Source organism: Octopus bimaculoides, chromosome 17 (genome assembly GCF_001194135.2).
Source record: "Octopus bimaculoides isolate UCB-OBI-ISO-001 chromosome 17, ASM119413v2, whole genome shotgun sequence".
NCBI classification, from domain to species: Eukaryota; Metazoa; Mollusca; class Cephalopoda; order Octopoda; family Octopodidae; genus Octopus; species Octopus bimaculoides.
Genome location: NC_068997.1, coordinates 36625496 through 36642595, shown reverse-complemented (window position 1 = coordinate 36642595; position 17100 = coordinate 36625496). Strand labels below are relative to the sequence as shown.

Below are 17100 nucleotides of genomic sequence, written 5' to 3'. Positions count from 1 at the left end.
TGCTATATTGGTAACGATTACATGTTTTTCTATGAACAAATATATATATATATATATACACACACACATATATTTGTAGATATATACATATATCATCATCGTTTAACGTCCACTTTCCATGCTAGCATGAGTTGGGCGATTTGACTGAGGACTGGCCAGTCAGAAGCCTGCACCATGCTCCAATCTGATCTGGCAAAGTTTCTACAGCTGGATGCCCTTCCTAACGCCAACCACTCCGAGAGTGAAGTGGGTGCTTTTACGTGCCACCAGCACGAGGGCCACGGTCACTCCTTGCAGCAACACCTGTCCGTGTTTGGATTGTCCATGCACAGGGGCCATCCGGACTCCCGTTTGCGTTGTGAACAGGGATTAATCTTCTCTCTTCGCTCCTTTGAGCCACATGGGCTCAACTCCCCTCCCCTGCCTCTCTCTCCCCCTCCACACTCCCTCCTACCACCCACCTATCCTCTCCTCCCACCCACCTCTCCCTTCCTGCTCTGACTCCTGCTTCTCTTCTCTCCTACTTCTCTTCACTCCTACTTCTCTTCACCCCTACTCTTTCTCGCTTCTCTCTTACTCTCTCTCTCTCTCACTCTTCTCTCACTCTCCTTCTCTCTCTCTTCCTCTCTTTCTCCTCGTTTTCTCCCTCCTCCCATACCCACCTTCTCCCTCTCTTATATCCACCTTCTCCTTCCCCCTTCATTGTCACCTCCTCCCTCTTCATCGTCAACCCTCCCTCATAAGCTCATCCCACCCTAACATACTCCTACTCTACCTTTCCACCCCAGCCCATCCAATTCCTTACACCCACCCCAACCTCTGCCTACCCACATACCCCTACCTCTACCCCCACCCTCAGCCTAACCCACACTCCACCCATGCTTTCTCCACTCTCACCTCCCCCGCCTTCACCTTCCCCACCTCCCAACACCCTCACATCACACCACACATCACACAACACACCAAGCACACACTACAACTGACCAACTCCTTTCTCCCCTCCCCATTTTTTCACACATACATATGTCAGGATCACCAACATTCTCTCTCACACACACACACAGCTCCTCGTATTTGGGTCACCATTTCTTTCCCCTTTTGTTATCTCCGCTTTTTCTTAGCTCTCCTGCGCGAACTTCCTGTCCGGCAGTTGCCATGATTGATCCCTGACCAAAACATTCAATTTTTTTTCTCCATGTTTTCTCCGTATTCTTTCTGTTGAAGAGCGTAGCTCGAAACGTTAAAGACTTTCTCTATTCCCAAGCGTCAAACTAATACATCCTTTTGTTGTTTACACCACCTGTCCTCGTCTGTTGTTGTTTCTTTCGTAATTTCTCCCATATATATATATACACACACACACACATATATGTGTGTACATACATACATATAGTCTTTCTATTTTTGCCATGTGTGTTGCATTGCAGTGATAAACTTGCACTTAAAATTACCACATTTTTAATCAAAACTTGTTACTTACTAAAGTGACAACACTAACTATTTATGTATCTTTCACACATTCTCTTTTACTCTCTCTCTCTCTGTCTGTCTCTGAACAACTTTTGTCTTCCCTTTCTTTTCTGTTTCTACACAGATGTTGTTATAGACAGACAGCTGGAGATCAGCTTTTTTTTTTATAATATAAAATTGATCATTATACATTACTGGTACTTATTGAATTGCTAATATTGACAGTATTTGAAGTTGAGTTTTAATTTAGAAATGTGATTTGACGTTTGCAGTGAACTCTACTACTTAATGTAAATATAATGTTGATTTGTAGAATTATTAAAACCATTTTCTCCTTTGTTTTAGGAAAGACTTCATTGGTATTACGGTTTGTTACTAGTAAATTCGATGACACCTATGACCCAACAATTGAAAATAGTAAGTGTGAACATTTTATTTAATAATTCTTTGTTGGTTTTTAGAATAACCATGAAAAAGTATATCTAGACATTAACCCTTTAGCAGTCATGTAATTCTATTTAATGCTATGCTTACACTAGGCAACAGATTTCAACTTTTTTTTTTGTTGTTGCAGACACATAAACTACTGATTCCTACCAAATTTCTGACACTAATTTCAGATCTGATATCTAAATTTCTTTATCACATCCAGATTTTGTGTAACTGTGAACCTCTATTTTTCATTTTGTCTCACCTGCTTCTGATATGAAAGCTGTCTAAGCTACTTTTTCGTGCCACAATGTATGTTAAACATACTTAAATAATTAGCGAACAGGAATACTTCTTGCAGAGAAATGGGTTGATAAGGTAATCGAGGTAGTTAGAGTATGTGACAGAGTACTTAAGATTAGATAAGTGCTTCACCATAGGTTAGCTACTGTCATCTTGGCCTATGCCCCTCAACTGGGGCTACCGGATGGGCTGAAAGACCAATTCTATGACACCCTGTTGCAGACTACCTCATTGACAAATGACAGGGACCTTCTCTTTGTAACTGGTGATTTCAATGGGCATGTTGGACAACATGCAGGGGGATTCCATGGCGTACATGGAGGCTATAGCTTCGGTTCCCGCAATGAGGAGGGAACCAGACTGCTGGAGTTCTGTGATGCAAATGATCTTATGGTTTGCAATACCAATTTCAGGAAACCTGCCTGTCACCTAGTCACCTACCACTCCAGCAGATACACTAGCCAAATCGACTACATCCTCACCAGAAATAGGGAAAGAGGACTGCTAATAAATGCCAAAACTTCCCAGGCGAAGAATGTACCCCCCCCCCCCCAACACAGATTAGTAGTTAGTGACTTCGGGATCAAGGCTAAATGGGTGCCCAGAAGTAGACCAGCATTTGATGAAATAGAAGGGGATATAGCATCATACACCGTGGAAGACAATTGGAGGTTTCTGAGGGACAACCTGCTGAGAGCCACTGACCAGATCTGTGGCTGTTGTAAAGTCCCCTCTCGACCCAAAGTAACGTGGTGGTGGAACAATGTGGTTGACAGAGCCATTAGACAAAAGAAACAGGCTTGGAAGGACTGGAAGAACGGAGGTAGCAGGGAATTGTATCAGACTGCCAGGAGGGAAGCTAGGAGAAAGGTTTACTTAGTCAGAGGAGAAGCAGATAAGAAAAAATTTGCCAATATTCTGCACCATGCAGACCAAAGACTTGAGGTATTTCATGTTGCAAGACAGTGTGTGAGAGAGAATCGTGATGTCGTAGGAGAGAAATGTGTTCGCATGGATGATGGTACGCTTGCACTAAATGAGGCTGCAAAGAAAGAGGTCTGGAGATGCCACTACGATAGATTGCTTAATAAAGAGAATGAATGAGAGGAAGAGAGTCTGCCAAATGTCAGCCCAACAGAGGGACCAGCTATCCCAATTGACAGTACCTCAGTAGATAAAGCGATCAAGAGTATGAAGACCGGGAAAGCCCCCGGACCATCAGGAATCACTGCAGAGATGCTCACAATATCTGGCAGTGTCGGCTATAGCCTAGTCACCCGTATAGTTAAACATGTGATACATGAAGGAGTCATACCCAATGACTGGTGTAGCAGCACCATAGTCAACTGCTACAAAGGTAAAGGTAATGCTTTAGACACAAACAATTACGGAGGTATCAAGTTGTTGGACCAGGTGATGGTCACCGAGAGGGTCATAGCCCAACAAATTAGGGAGAGAGTCAGTTTAGATGAGATGCTATATTTCTGGTAAGACAGCTGATGCTATATTTCTGATGCTATATTTCTGGTAAGACAGCTGCAAGAGAAATACCTAGCCAGCAATAAACCTCTGTAACTGGCTTTCATTGATATGGAGAAAGCCTTTGACAGGGTCCCCCGCTCCCTTATCTGGTGGTCAATGAGGAAACTAGGGATAGATGAGTAGTTAGTGAGAGCTGTGCAAGCCATGTACAGGGACGCTGTCAGTAAGGTGAGGGTTGGCAACGACTACAGTGAAGAATTCCAGGTAGAGGTAGGGGTGCACCATGGTTCAGTCCTTAACCCCCTCCTGCTTATCATAGTCTCCAGGCAATAACACAGGAATTCAAGACGTGATGCCCCTGGGAGCTCCTCTTTGCTGATGAATTTTTGACTATTTCAACAAAAGATGTCCATGCTCATAGTTCATTCTCATTTAGATTAGATGGAAATTATGAGTCACAAATGACACTGCAGGTCTGTGGTCCAGTGAAAACACTAGTTTCTAGCTTAATCCTTTAAATACTGGAAACCACTACCTTGATGATCCATACCCTTCATGAAGTTTTTCATAAGGCCAAGTTTAACGTGAAGTGGTGGAAGATGTCCAGTTCTAGATGGCCAATCATGTTTTTTGTAGTGGTTCTTGTCATCTCTGATTTCCATGGACACAAAAAACACATATGCTTTGTGTAGCTCAGCTGTAACCCAAGAAGTAATGATACAACTTTAAGGTCATTACAAATATTACGTATGTGGTCCTTATATTTGATGAGTCTTAACAGCAGTTCCATTGATTCATAAGTATCATTAAGGCCAGAGGCATGTGTTACAAGTATTGAAGGTTTTCCATTTTCATTGCACAGTAATACAGCTTTAAGGCTAGCTTTACTAGAGTCAGTCTCTATTCTTTTGGATCATTGCAAAAGCCAATCCTTTCCAGCAGGCCTCTGATATGGCAGAAACAAACGTTTTCCTCCTGTAAGTGAAATGATGAAAACTGCAGATGGCAAAGTTGGAAATGGGAAACTTTGGTGTTTGGCTAGAGATAACTCCATTCTTGAAGTCTGGAACCAAACAACTCTGCTTTTTCTTTTGATAATTCCAAATTGTGCACTAAGTCATTTAACATCCACTTGACTCAACAAATGTGGGAAACAAGTTGCATCTGAAACATACACACCATCTTTCCCTATTTCTCTATCACTTGCAGAATCTTCAAATTAGCTGGTGTCTTCAACAACTGGTCTACTTGACTGTCACATAGCAACTGACCTTTACTATGCTCTTGACTCAATGTTGCCAACTCGGGATAAATTTTATTGATCAAAATCATTAGAATTTGTATATAGTTGGCAAATGAAAATTGCTTCAACCTTGAAAAGCAAGTTTCATATTACTGGCATTAAGATGATTAAAACCAAAATCTTGATGTGGTAGGAAATTTTACTGTGATTTGCATTTTACACCAAATCTAGATGTGATAGAGAAAATCTAATTAGCTAGGAATACCTATTTGATCTTCTGTAACAAAATCTTTGTTGCCTAAAATCTTTATTCACATTGTTTTGAATTAATCATGTGTTATCTTAAATATTATTAACATTAATGTTCACAAGAATATATCTTTAATATGGACATTCATCACTTAATTCTATAGAGAAATTTATGCAGAAGAATTACATAATTATATATGTAGCCCATTATCAGTTACAAGTGGGTTATCAACCAATATTTGATTCTTTTGTCTCTCTGGAGGTGATTATGTCCATTACTTGAATACTCTAGAATCTGTATATAGTTTGGATCTTGTGTTGACATCATTTTGTGGCTGTTATTACTTTTAGCATCTCTAATTAGCCCTGCTCTGGTAGACTTAAGCTAAGAGTAATCTGCGTGTCATGTTTTCTAACATGCAGCAGCTAATTGCATAAGATGTAGTGTGACCATAAGAGACATATTGTATCAGGTGAGATAGTGTCATCTCTATTCTGCCCATTGTATAGTTTGTTTTGATTTATTTAATGATTTTGATGAAGTTTATAGTAGAGATAGGCAATGTATGCTTCTAGGGATGCCAAAGCCAACATATTGCCTGGCAGTTCTCTTGTATTATTAATTTTTCTTTATTACTGTGACAGCTATAAACACACTTTGACCCTCTCATTTAGCTTGATACTCTATTTAGGTTTACAAACATCGAAGAAATATCTTAGAGAGAGATTATTTTATAATTAGTAACTAAACAATTCTCAAAGCAGCCCAAATTTTAATGTATGGCATATTGTTACTACATTTCAAAATAGTTTTTTATGTGTGTGTATGTATCTATACATATGTTTATGTATGCATCTGTATGTTATGGAACCGTTATTGTTACTTTTGGTTCATCAGTCCAGGTACATTATGGTATATTTTGATTGAAGACTGACAGCCAATCGTTTGCAACAGATAAAGATGTTTATAACATGTGACTTGAATACTGAAGTTAATTAGTATTTTAGCTAAATAAATTACATGTTTTGTAGCAACTATTTCTCATTGAAACGATTTATTTGGCAACAGTTCAACTAGAAAGTTCTCTGGACACATCTTTCTACAAGTACAACTGGAAAAAATTTTGCCATGTGACTTTGTCTGTAAATTTCACCATTCTTCTCAAAGCTCAGAGTGGACACTAATAAACTACACTTCGAAATTTTTTTGATGAATTCCCATGGTGAACTGAGTAACAAGGACTTATTTTGCTTAATGTTGTATATTACAATGACTTTGATATTTCAGTTGTTACCCTTGGTTGCAACTACATTAAATAATAGTATATGATACTTTGCAAATTCCAACTAGTATCCAAAAAAACAAATTCCCAGCTCAGTAAAGACATTGAATCTAATGTTACAATTCTATGTAGCCTAACCAGACACTTTGAATTTCAGCTTGTAATCTAAAAGTGTAAAAAATTTGAAATTTATTATTTCTAGGATCTCCTCAGCCCATAGTCAGCAAAGACTCCCTGAGAAGATGCTCAGAGAAATGCAGAGGCTAACAAGCAATTCTCTCTCTTTCTCATTGTCCTTTCTGGGCTTGCAAAAAAAAAAGAGTCCAGCTTCCATAAAAATAACCATACTGCTGCTGTCATGAACTAATCAACCAATAAATGCAGGTGCTATTTTGATGGTGGCCTCTGCCATGACCATTCTGTTAGTCCAGGAAAGAATGAAACTTGCCACAACTGCAAAAGTATCACAATCCATGTTACAAGGGCACATCGTGGTAATAGTAGACTTGAAAAAGCTACCAGTGTATATTTAAATGCTGTGCCTAACTTGTATTCCTCCTTACTAGGGTATGACTCTTTTTTGATGACATGATTGTTATATTTAAATTCAGATGATCATTAAAACTCTTAGTGTAGCTCACCTTGTTGGTAGCCTATCCTTGTATTTTTCCCATCTATACAATCATTTGAAGCCAATTATTTTTCTCTATTTGATCAAATATTAATAAAAAAAAAAAAGGAAGCTAAGCAGCTTCTTGATGATGACATTATTGAGTCTTCAGTTCCTCCATGGTGAGTACAGGTGATAGTTGTAAGAAATAATGGCAAACAATACCTTGTTGATAAACCAAAATTGCTTTCTAGATGTCTGTCTATTTTCTAATAGTGAAAATCTCATGCATTCTGTTTCTACAATAAATTCTACAAGCTAGATCTGAAAACCACTTAACATCACATTTCTTCAAAATAATGGTAAAAGATATGTGGCATTTGAAATTGATGGATGTTTATAAGGTTACCCTTTGGTTTGATCAATGCTGAAGGTGATGAATTGTATATTTTACTGAAAATGACAACCAAGGACATCAAGCTGTCCAAAGACTAACATTGATGAGGAACATGATGATAACTTGGCTTCGTTTATTTCATTTAGAAAGAAACTCAACATCGTATTTCTTAAGTTAAGATTCCCTGCAACTGGCAAGAGAACGATTGAAACCTCATGTTGATAACCTAACGTTTATAAATGCTGATATCACCTAAACAACTTAGACTACTAAGTTTGCTTAGTTTATACTCTAAATGGGTTCTCTTTTTCTTAAATTAATTCTACTCCTACTTCACCATTTTTTATCAGTGCAAAAAAGACACCCAGATGCTATTTGTCTTCTTAAAACATAAAAAGTAAATCCCCCCCCCCACCTCTCTCATCTGAACTTCTACCCCATATTGAAACTAATGCTTCTAGAAGTACAATTTCAAGTGTCCTTTCATTATGTCACTTTCTTCCCCAGAACTTTTGCTTTGAACAAAATCTCTTGATCAACTGAGAAAGAAGGCTCATGGCTGTCACAGAAAGTATTAGGAAATTTTAACTCTAAAGTTATTTTGTCTTATGCACTGATCAGTAAGCAATCTCATTCATATTTAGTCATAAAAGTTGAGGGGGAAAATGAGAATGATGAGATTTTTTTTGTTGGCACATAGAATTATTGCTTTACAATTATGACATCTCATACCTGACAAAGATAACATTATTACTGATTATCTTATCTGTTGCTCTTCTATAACATCTTTTCCTGGAATCAGAAATTTACATAAGCTTTTGTATCACCCTAGATTGATTCAGTTATGGGCCTATGTCAGATTTGGGAACTTACCATTTTCTCTGGAAGATGTATAAAAACTTATGATTGGAATTAAAACCATGATTCTACCATTTGAGCATTTCAGTATTGACTTCAGAGGTCCTCTACTGCTGTCTAGCTGCAACTGCTACATGTTTATAATTATAGATGAATACTTGAAGATTTCTTTTACATTTGCATGTTTATGTTTCAAGATCTTTATGCTCTTTTTTTTTTTTTTTTTTTTCTGTAATGACCTGATGCCAGTTAGTGGCCTTTCTCTTCGATAAACATCAGTGGGGAAAAGAGGCAAGACTCGCCTGCGGGGACAACTCCTGGTCTTCCTTTAAAAAATGAACTTGCCCAGCCTTGCACACGCGCATGTGCAGATGCATTGTCAACCTTGACCAAGAGAAGCCCCTTAATCATACACTAATTTAATAAGATATCCTAACCAAAATAGCCTTCATTTATATTTATTTCTTCTTAAAGCACTGTTTGAAATCTGAAGACTTTGTTTATCATTGTTATTTGTTTACACCCACCATGCCAGCATGAAAGGCAGATGTTAAACAATGATGATGATGATGATGATGACCCAATATTGACTTTTAAGTGTCTTGTTTAAAAGAAAATAATTGAAAGAAAATTTAATTTGGATCTTATGCAAACAAATTTTAATCTAACTTTTCTGATTATCTTTTAAAATATACTTTAAGGTTTAAAAAAATATACATACCCTCATTTTCACATTTTTTTTTCTTTTTACTGCGTGTAAAATTTGTTCACCTTGTAGAATTTTGTACACAGCATTATCTACTTTTTTTTAATGTATTTTCTATACTCTAAAGACATAGCAAAATATAATTAACAGGACAGCAGGGTATTAAAAATGGTACATTGCAAGATTGAGTAGCAGAAATAGTACATTATAAGACTAAGTAGCAGAAATGATATAGTCCAAATCTTGCAATTTTCAGTAATATTTCTTAAGCAAAGAGTTTAAATCCCACTGTGTCAACTTTGCCTTTCACCTTCTGGGGTTGATAAAATACATACTAGTCAAACCAATATATCCCTCCCTCAAAATTTTAGTCTTGTGTCTATGTAAAAAAAAAAAGAATCATTATTTATTAAATTACCATTCTAATCTTCTTTTCTTGTTCTTTTAGCCTACACCAAGAATGTAACTGTTTCTGGTCAAGTCTACCAACTAGAAGTGATAGATACTGCTGGACAGGTGGGTATTACTTTTGATATTTTTATTGACACTAGAAACAATAGTATATACCCCAATATTGAAAGGGTGCTGACTTTGTCACTATCTAGAAAAACAAAGGAGACAAACTCAGTTAGGGTACAGTATTCCCATATATTATTGGGAAGATTCTGTCGAGGTTTTACCTAAAAGACTGGTCCAATCAGTATCAGAGAATATCACAACAGGATCACAGTATGATTTCCACAAACACCAACACATCTGTTCATTGCATTTGCGTATCTATCAAAGGTTTTAATGCAGCCAGCAAGGAACTTCTGTGTAATGTTCTTAGAAAGTTTAATTTTCCATCCAAAATTGTGAATCTCCTACACTAGTTCCTCACAGCTGTGATGCCCTGAGTTGTTGTTTGAGGACTAAGATCTAATCCCTTCAGTATAAAAACAGGATTCAGACATTGTTGCATACTTGCTCTTGTACTGCATGATAGTTTCCTCATTTATGTTACTACACTGTTATGCAGAAGGATGGAATAAGAAGGAATCATAAACATTCAGCATGACAGAAACCATTTCAACATTTGTGGAGGCCACCATTAAGCTTAAATATGAACAAATCATTGAGCTACAGTATGTTAATGTTTGCTGTGATAGCTCACACTCCAGAAGCTACCATCTTGGAACTGTTATAACTTATAAAAGAATGAACCTGACAATTAACACCCAGAAAACTGAGTCATTTGTTAATGGTACCCAACACCACCTTTTCTCCTCTTCATTTTCTTGGTGCAACAACTAATTACACCCTCCTAATTCTAGATACCTTGGCAATAAAGTTTCCAGTGACTGAACAAGAGGACTATAAACTACTTTAGATATACCTCTGTAACCTTTGGAAAGCTCACAAAGTGAGTCTAAATAACTACTCACTGCACACTCATTTCCACTTTCCTGTGTGAATACAAGAAATACAGTCAAAACATTAAGGACTTCAAATCTTTGATACCCAGCATATACAGAAGATCTTTTAGTCTTCTGGTGAGATAGGATTACACATACAGATGTCATCTTTCATGACAGCAGTATTGAATCCACACTGTACGTACATTATCTGAGTTGACTGAGACATATCTAACATTCTCCTCAACCCTAGTGGGATCCTCTATGGCCACCTACACTATGGTTGGAGGACGAAAGATGTTTTTCAAAGACCAACTGAAGACCTTTTTGAAGAAGAATAACATCAACATTTCAAAAATGGAGGACATTGCTCCCATCAGCGAGAGCACTTTGAGGAGACACAGATGCAGATTAATATCTGTTATCTTCAACCAAGCATTCACATGTCCTATTTGCATCTGAAGTTTCACATCAAGGATTGGAATGTACAGAAATCTAAGAAAGCATTATTAAATCTGAGGGGCAACTATATACAAGCAAGGAAGTACTCTGGTAAGTTTCAGTCTAGCAGATTGGTGTCTTTATTGCCTAATAGTTCAGTCAAATCAATTCCTTTAGATCTGTGTTGTTGAGTTTTCAGTTTCTCTGCTACATCTTGTTTTTGTTGTGTAGTCCTGCTTAGCTCTTTTCCAGTAGCATATTGTTGACCTGTTCAGTTAATCTGTTTAATGATTAAGACATTTGGATAGGCATGATTAATTCAAAGTGAATTTGTCATGGTTACCTTATAGAAACACTTTTCAGGCTACATTATTTGATGACTTGATTCTGATAATATTTTAAACATTTCACCACTGATCCATCTATACATATTCTAATGGGATTAATTGTTAATAATAAACTAATAATATTTCAATATCAGATTTCCATCTACATTGTTTTGGCCACATTACAGCATTGCCGCAATTTATTTTTCTATTGATTTTACAATCATTTTCCCCTATTTATATATTTTGGCTATTTTTGCAAATTCAAATATTTGCATGACTTGTAAGATGAACTGGTACTTTTATCTGTGTTGATTGAAAGAAGCCAGACAATAAATAGGTAAATCTTCATTTATATTCTACCCACCCTCCAATCATTCAGTTATATCTTTCATCTCTTCAACAATTGTCTCTTCATTACTGACTGGTCATTTAAATTTAATTGATGTAATTCCTTTTCTTCCATTGTCTCACCACTCTAGATCAGTTACTAAACATTTTGCTTTAAATTTTCTTTTGCCCAGTTTTTCAAATGGCATCTGCTCTGATATTATTCAGCCATTCTTGTCTAACAAGACTCAGAAATGCTATGAATAAAAAATGTAAAGTAAAGATTAATATCTGTAATAGTGTTTTAGCTTACATATAGAGTCAGAGTTCCTCTACATTAATCATATGATCCAAGTTTTAATAATATATTGAACATTTTGTTTTATGCTTTGTTAGATTGATATGAAATTAACTGTCTTATTTCAGGATGAATATTCAGTAACTCCAAATGATTATTATATGAATGTTGATGGATACATTCTTGTGTACTCAATAACATCACAAAGAAGGTATGTCTTGTTATATAAACTGAACACTTTACTTTTCTTCTTAAATGAAAAGTTAACAGCTGTTGTTATTTGTTTTCAATTTCTGGTTTAGCTATGTTAACTGTACATCAGATAACTGATTATTTCTAGTGTTTGGCTGAAGATTCTAATCACACAGCTACACCGAAGCAGTCTCCTTGATTTAAATGTAACTTGTAATTATTGCTAATAGTAATGCACCAAACTATATACTAATTTTTAAAATTTAGTAATATTTTATAATTTTTGTTCAAAATCTGGTATGATTGAATTGGTTTGATATATATGACTTTACTTATAATACCTTTAATGTAATACCTTCTGTCTCCAATATTTAATATATTAGTACACTTAATGTTATAGAAGAGAGTTGATCGTTGATCAAGTTTTGGACTGATTTATCTCCTTTTAAACACACTCCAATAGAATTTAAGAGTTGGAGAGAATTAGAAAAAGACATATATTATGACAAATAACAATGGGATTTTGTATTTTACTCACTAGTTAAATGAGTCATTTAGCATGGCAAGTATTTAACTCATTTTGCATATTGTTAGCCTTTCTACATTTTTAGTGTCATTAATTTATAATAATCTTTTTTTCTTTCTTCACAGCCTTGATATTATCAAATTGATTTACGACAAGATAAGTGACATGAAAGGCAAAATATGGTAAGTATTAATTCTATAACAGTTTCTATTTTCTTACAATTCCGTTTTTACTACTGAATTCTAGATACACATCTGGCCCTACTTTGTAATAGATTTGGAATTGGAAATTATCAAGTAACATAAATATTGATATGATGTTTAGATTTAATGGGGTTTATATATAACCTGAATATATCAAAGGAAATTTTTTTCAATATATAATATTAAAGAGTGCACAAAAGCAAAAGAGTGAGCTTGTTTCTACCTATGACACTGTAAAGAAAGTTTAGTTATGTTTTAAATTTGGTTTCTATTTCCTATCAAGACACTTATTTTAAAGAAAATCTCTACACAATCATTTGATGTACCAGAAACAGCAACCAAATAAATAATCCCTCCTTTCAATTACCCTGTGATCTTAGAAAAGGACTCATTGGTAAATGTGGTCCTGGATGCTTTGTGTTTTGGAATTGAGAGCATATTGTGTAGGTGCAATATTTACATTTGTCATTACATACAGTGTTGACTGCAAAAGATATCTATAGATATGTTCTATATTATATTAATATATGTTATATTTTATAGCAATTTCATCTTATTGTTGCAGGGTTCCAATTGTCCTAGTTGGAAACAAAACAGATCTTGAAGAAGATAGGTAAGTTATTTTTGTAAGATTATACTTGGTCTCTTTATTTACTGTTGTTAGTAGATATGGTGTGTATGTATCTAAACATTTAGCCTACTATATGGTTATATTGAATTATCTGGAAAGCTTTTTTTCTTTTCTTCATAATATGTGAAACAACATATGACTTATTAAGGATCAAAAACCAGAAAATGCTTAAGAGACAAGAAAAAAGTTTCACCCAGACAACCAGAGGAGATATGTACTGTGTATAGAAAAGAGGTGCTAAATAAAAGGATATGCAGAACTAGATTTGCAAAATTTAATGCTTATTATTTCAGTCTCCAAGGTAAAGACCATTCTTGATGGCCACCAACTTCTAATGACAACAGAATCATGACTGCTATCAATGAAAGCCCACACTACACTGTCAGAGAGTTAGCAGCAATTTTGAGGTACAAATACTACTAAGATGTTTGGGTTCTGTCAGCCTTTGATAGTGACCCCCACTCTTGATCTAGTGGTTACTGTGGAAGCTAGGAATAGACAAATAGCCAGTGAGAGCCATCCAAGCTATGTACAGGGGTGCTGTTTTCAGCAGTGAATTTAGTGTATGGCTAGGGATTAACCAGGACTTGGTTCTGAGTCCGCTCTTATTTATCGTTATCCTTCAGGCTATAAAAGAGGAGTTTAAGATTGGTGGCTTGTGGGAGCTCTTCTGTGCTGACGATCTTCTTATAGCTGATTCTGTAGTAGAATAGGAAAGAAGTTCCAGGCCTGGAATTAAAGTTAACTTAGCAAAGACCAAAGTTCTAGTATGCAGGAAAACACATACCACTAATCCCTTGAGGAAAATGCTCCTGTTCGGCATGTAAAAAAGGTGTAGATAGAAATTCCATATGGTGTTCCCATTGGAAAACCTGGACACTTAAGAGATGCAGTGTAATATCAAGAGGGTTAACAAAGAAAGTGAACTTTGTGTGTGCAGGAGGAATAAAAAATAAGAATGCACAAGAAATAGATTTTCTTGAATATCCAAGAGGATCCTTAGAGTTAAGAGACAGTTTGTTTCTTGGTGACCAAGTTAGCAGTGGAGGAGGAGTATAGTGACTTACCTCTGTCGGAAACAAATACCTATCTCTGAAAGTGAAAGGCCGATTGTATGATTCTTGTTTACAAATAGCAACACTACATGATGATACACAATCGTGAAATGTGAGCCATGAATGCAGAGGACATGCAAAGGTAAGAAATGAAGCTCACATGCTCAAATGAACATGCATATGTAATGAGAGAAAAATTGAGCATAAGAGGAATCAGTAGTTGTGTGCAAGACTGTGCTGGTATGATCGTGTGATGTGCATGGATGAGGGCAGATGCATAAAGAAGTACCAATTGCCAAAATGTGGATGGAACCTGTGGAAGGAGAAACCCAGGAAGACATGGTATGAAATAATGAAGCATAACCTCCAAATGCTGAGCCTCACTGAGGATATGACGAAGGACTAAAATGATAGGCAATTTGCTGTACTCAAGAAGACTTATCTGTCTCAGTAAAAATGAAGCCCTAAAAGCATATTGTTTATATTTATGCTCCGGCATCAAATCTTTCTCTTTCTCTCCCTGACAACTCATCATCCTCACACCTCCCCCACCCTCAATAACTCTTATGACTATAGCACTATTCACTCACTGTAATTATATGCAGAACTGTGCATATTTCATCCCCACTTTTGTGTTATCACTCTCCCTAGAACCACTTCCTTTCATCACTCGCATTCCCAATACCTCCCACACCACATTATTTCCCTCTGAATGCCCCTCTCACACACACTCCTTTCCCTTGTACACTCTTCCATTGACAGCCCCCACTACCTTTCTCCATCACTATTTCTACCACTATGTACCTCTGGCCTCATCCCTAGCACTATATTTCTCTATAGCACCCCCAACACACACACTCCACATCATCTGTACTGCCACCTATTACTCCCTTACCCATTCCTATTTTCTCTATCCACCCCCTCCAGAAAGTTGGTATATGCCATTAACCATGCCCCCACCTCTGTTTACCATTCACTGCATTTACCTCTATCCATCTGCCATCCTCTTTACACACTCTTGTGAATTTACCCACCCACTCATCATGTCTGATACTCTGTTTCATTTTCTTATATTCACCTTCTGTACCTTGAGTGTACACCCTGACACTACAGCATCACCATTTTCTCACTTTTTTTTTTCAGCTGGGGTAGCAATGTATCTCCTCTCCTAATCTCTCATCACCTGGTATAAAGCCACCTGCCTCAATACTATACCTCTACTCAGTTGAGGGATCCTGTCTCACAAGTTACTTGGTGACTTCACTAGCGCTGGTTCCACATAAAAAGCACCCAGTGCATTCTGTGAAGTAGTTGATGTTAGGAAGGGAATCCAACTGGACAAACTATGCCAAAGCAGACACTGAAGCTCAGCACAGTCTTTTGACTCAGTTCCTGTCAAATCCTCGAACCCATGCTAGTATAGAAAACAGACATTAAACAATGACGATTTCACTTTCAATGATATCAAAAAACAAGTGAAGGATCTTTTTGCAGGAAATCCAAAGAAATTCTAATAAGAAAGCAGATGATCAGAACAGTGGATGAAGGTTGTTGAACATATGGTTTGAATAATTAAAACAGTGTTTTATTTTACATATGAAAAATTCAAAGTTGAAGAAATCATTGCTGCTACTGCTACAAAGTGGCATACAAAACTGGATCTTTTTTCCTTTGTATTTTTGAAGCAACAATTTCACATGACATAAATGAAGTTTGTAGTGCTCCTTCACCAACATTTTCACATGGTGGAACTGATGATGTTGGTAGTGCTCCTTCATTATATTCAAATGAAGGGGTTAATGTTTCTAGTACTTCTCCACTAGGAGTTGATGTTTGTATTACTCCTCAAATAACATATTCACATGGAGGAAGTGATGTTTGTGGTGCTCTTCCACCAACATGTTCACATGAAGTAGGTGATGTTTTGTTGTGTGCCTCTATCAATATTTTTATATGCAGGAGTGGAAGTTTCTATTACTTCTCTGGCGATATGTTTACACAAATGTGATTCATTACAGTGTATGTTACTTTGAAATTCTTTAATCCTCTACTTTTCCCTATTTCAGAGCAGTTGCAATGGAAGATGGAAAAAAACTTGCCGACGAATGGGAAATTCCTTTTCTTGAAGTATCTGCCAAAACAGATGAGGTTATCTCCAGTTTCATATTCCTTATTTTCACCCTTATGTGAAGATATGATATTTTTGTTTTTTACTTCTCTTAATTTTAAAATTCATTATTGCATATACAATACCATTTTCTTAACATCTGGAGTCATTGTTTGATCTAAGAACTACTACAAGCTAAGAGTAAGAAAAGAGGTGGTAAGAAAGCTGGTAGGCCAAAGGAAGGTAAGAGTAAATGTAAGAGTGAACTGGGTAATAATGATTGTAAATATAACAATTAAAACAATTATATTTGAAATTGTAAAGGCCAGAAGAATTATGAATCATATTGATTTCAAATACCAGTAAAGAATATATTTTGAAGTGGGACTAAGATTTTCTGAAAGCCACTGCTAAGTAAAATGCCAACTTATTAGCCATACTAGTTTGACATGTACTCTCTCATGTTATTGATAATTCACTGTATCCATGCTGTGTTATTATCATCATTGACCTAATATATTTAGCTATAAACTAGAATTATAACTTGCTAGATAGATGTAACATTGT

General features: G+C 36.3%; 1 protein-coding gene across 2 annotated transcripts in view; it reads left to right on the top strand.

Moving 5' to 3' along the window:
- LOC106871992 (GTP-binding protein Rheb homolog) overlaps window positions 1–17100 on the top strand; it is a 128662-nt gene that overhangs the window by 105403 nt on the left and 6159 nt on the right. For both annotated transcript variants that reach the window (XM_052973796.1, XM_052973795.1), the window contains exons 3-8: window positions 1816–1887; window positions 9479–9546; window positions 11948–12030; window positions 12663–12719; window positions 13306–13353; window positions 16493–16574. In XM_052973796.1, coding sequence (XP_052829756.1) covers window positions 1816–1887; window positions 9479–9546; window positions 11948–12030; window positions 12663–12719; window positions 13306–13353; window positions 16493–16574 — 410 coding nt within the window. The remainder of the gene's footprint in view (window positions 1–1815; window positions 1888–9478; window positions 9547–11947; window positions 12031–12662; window positions 12720–13305; window positions 13354–16492; window positions 16575–17100) is intronic.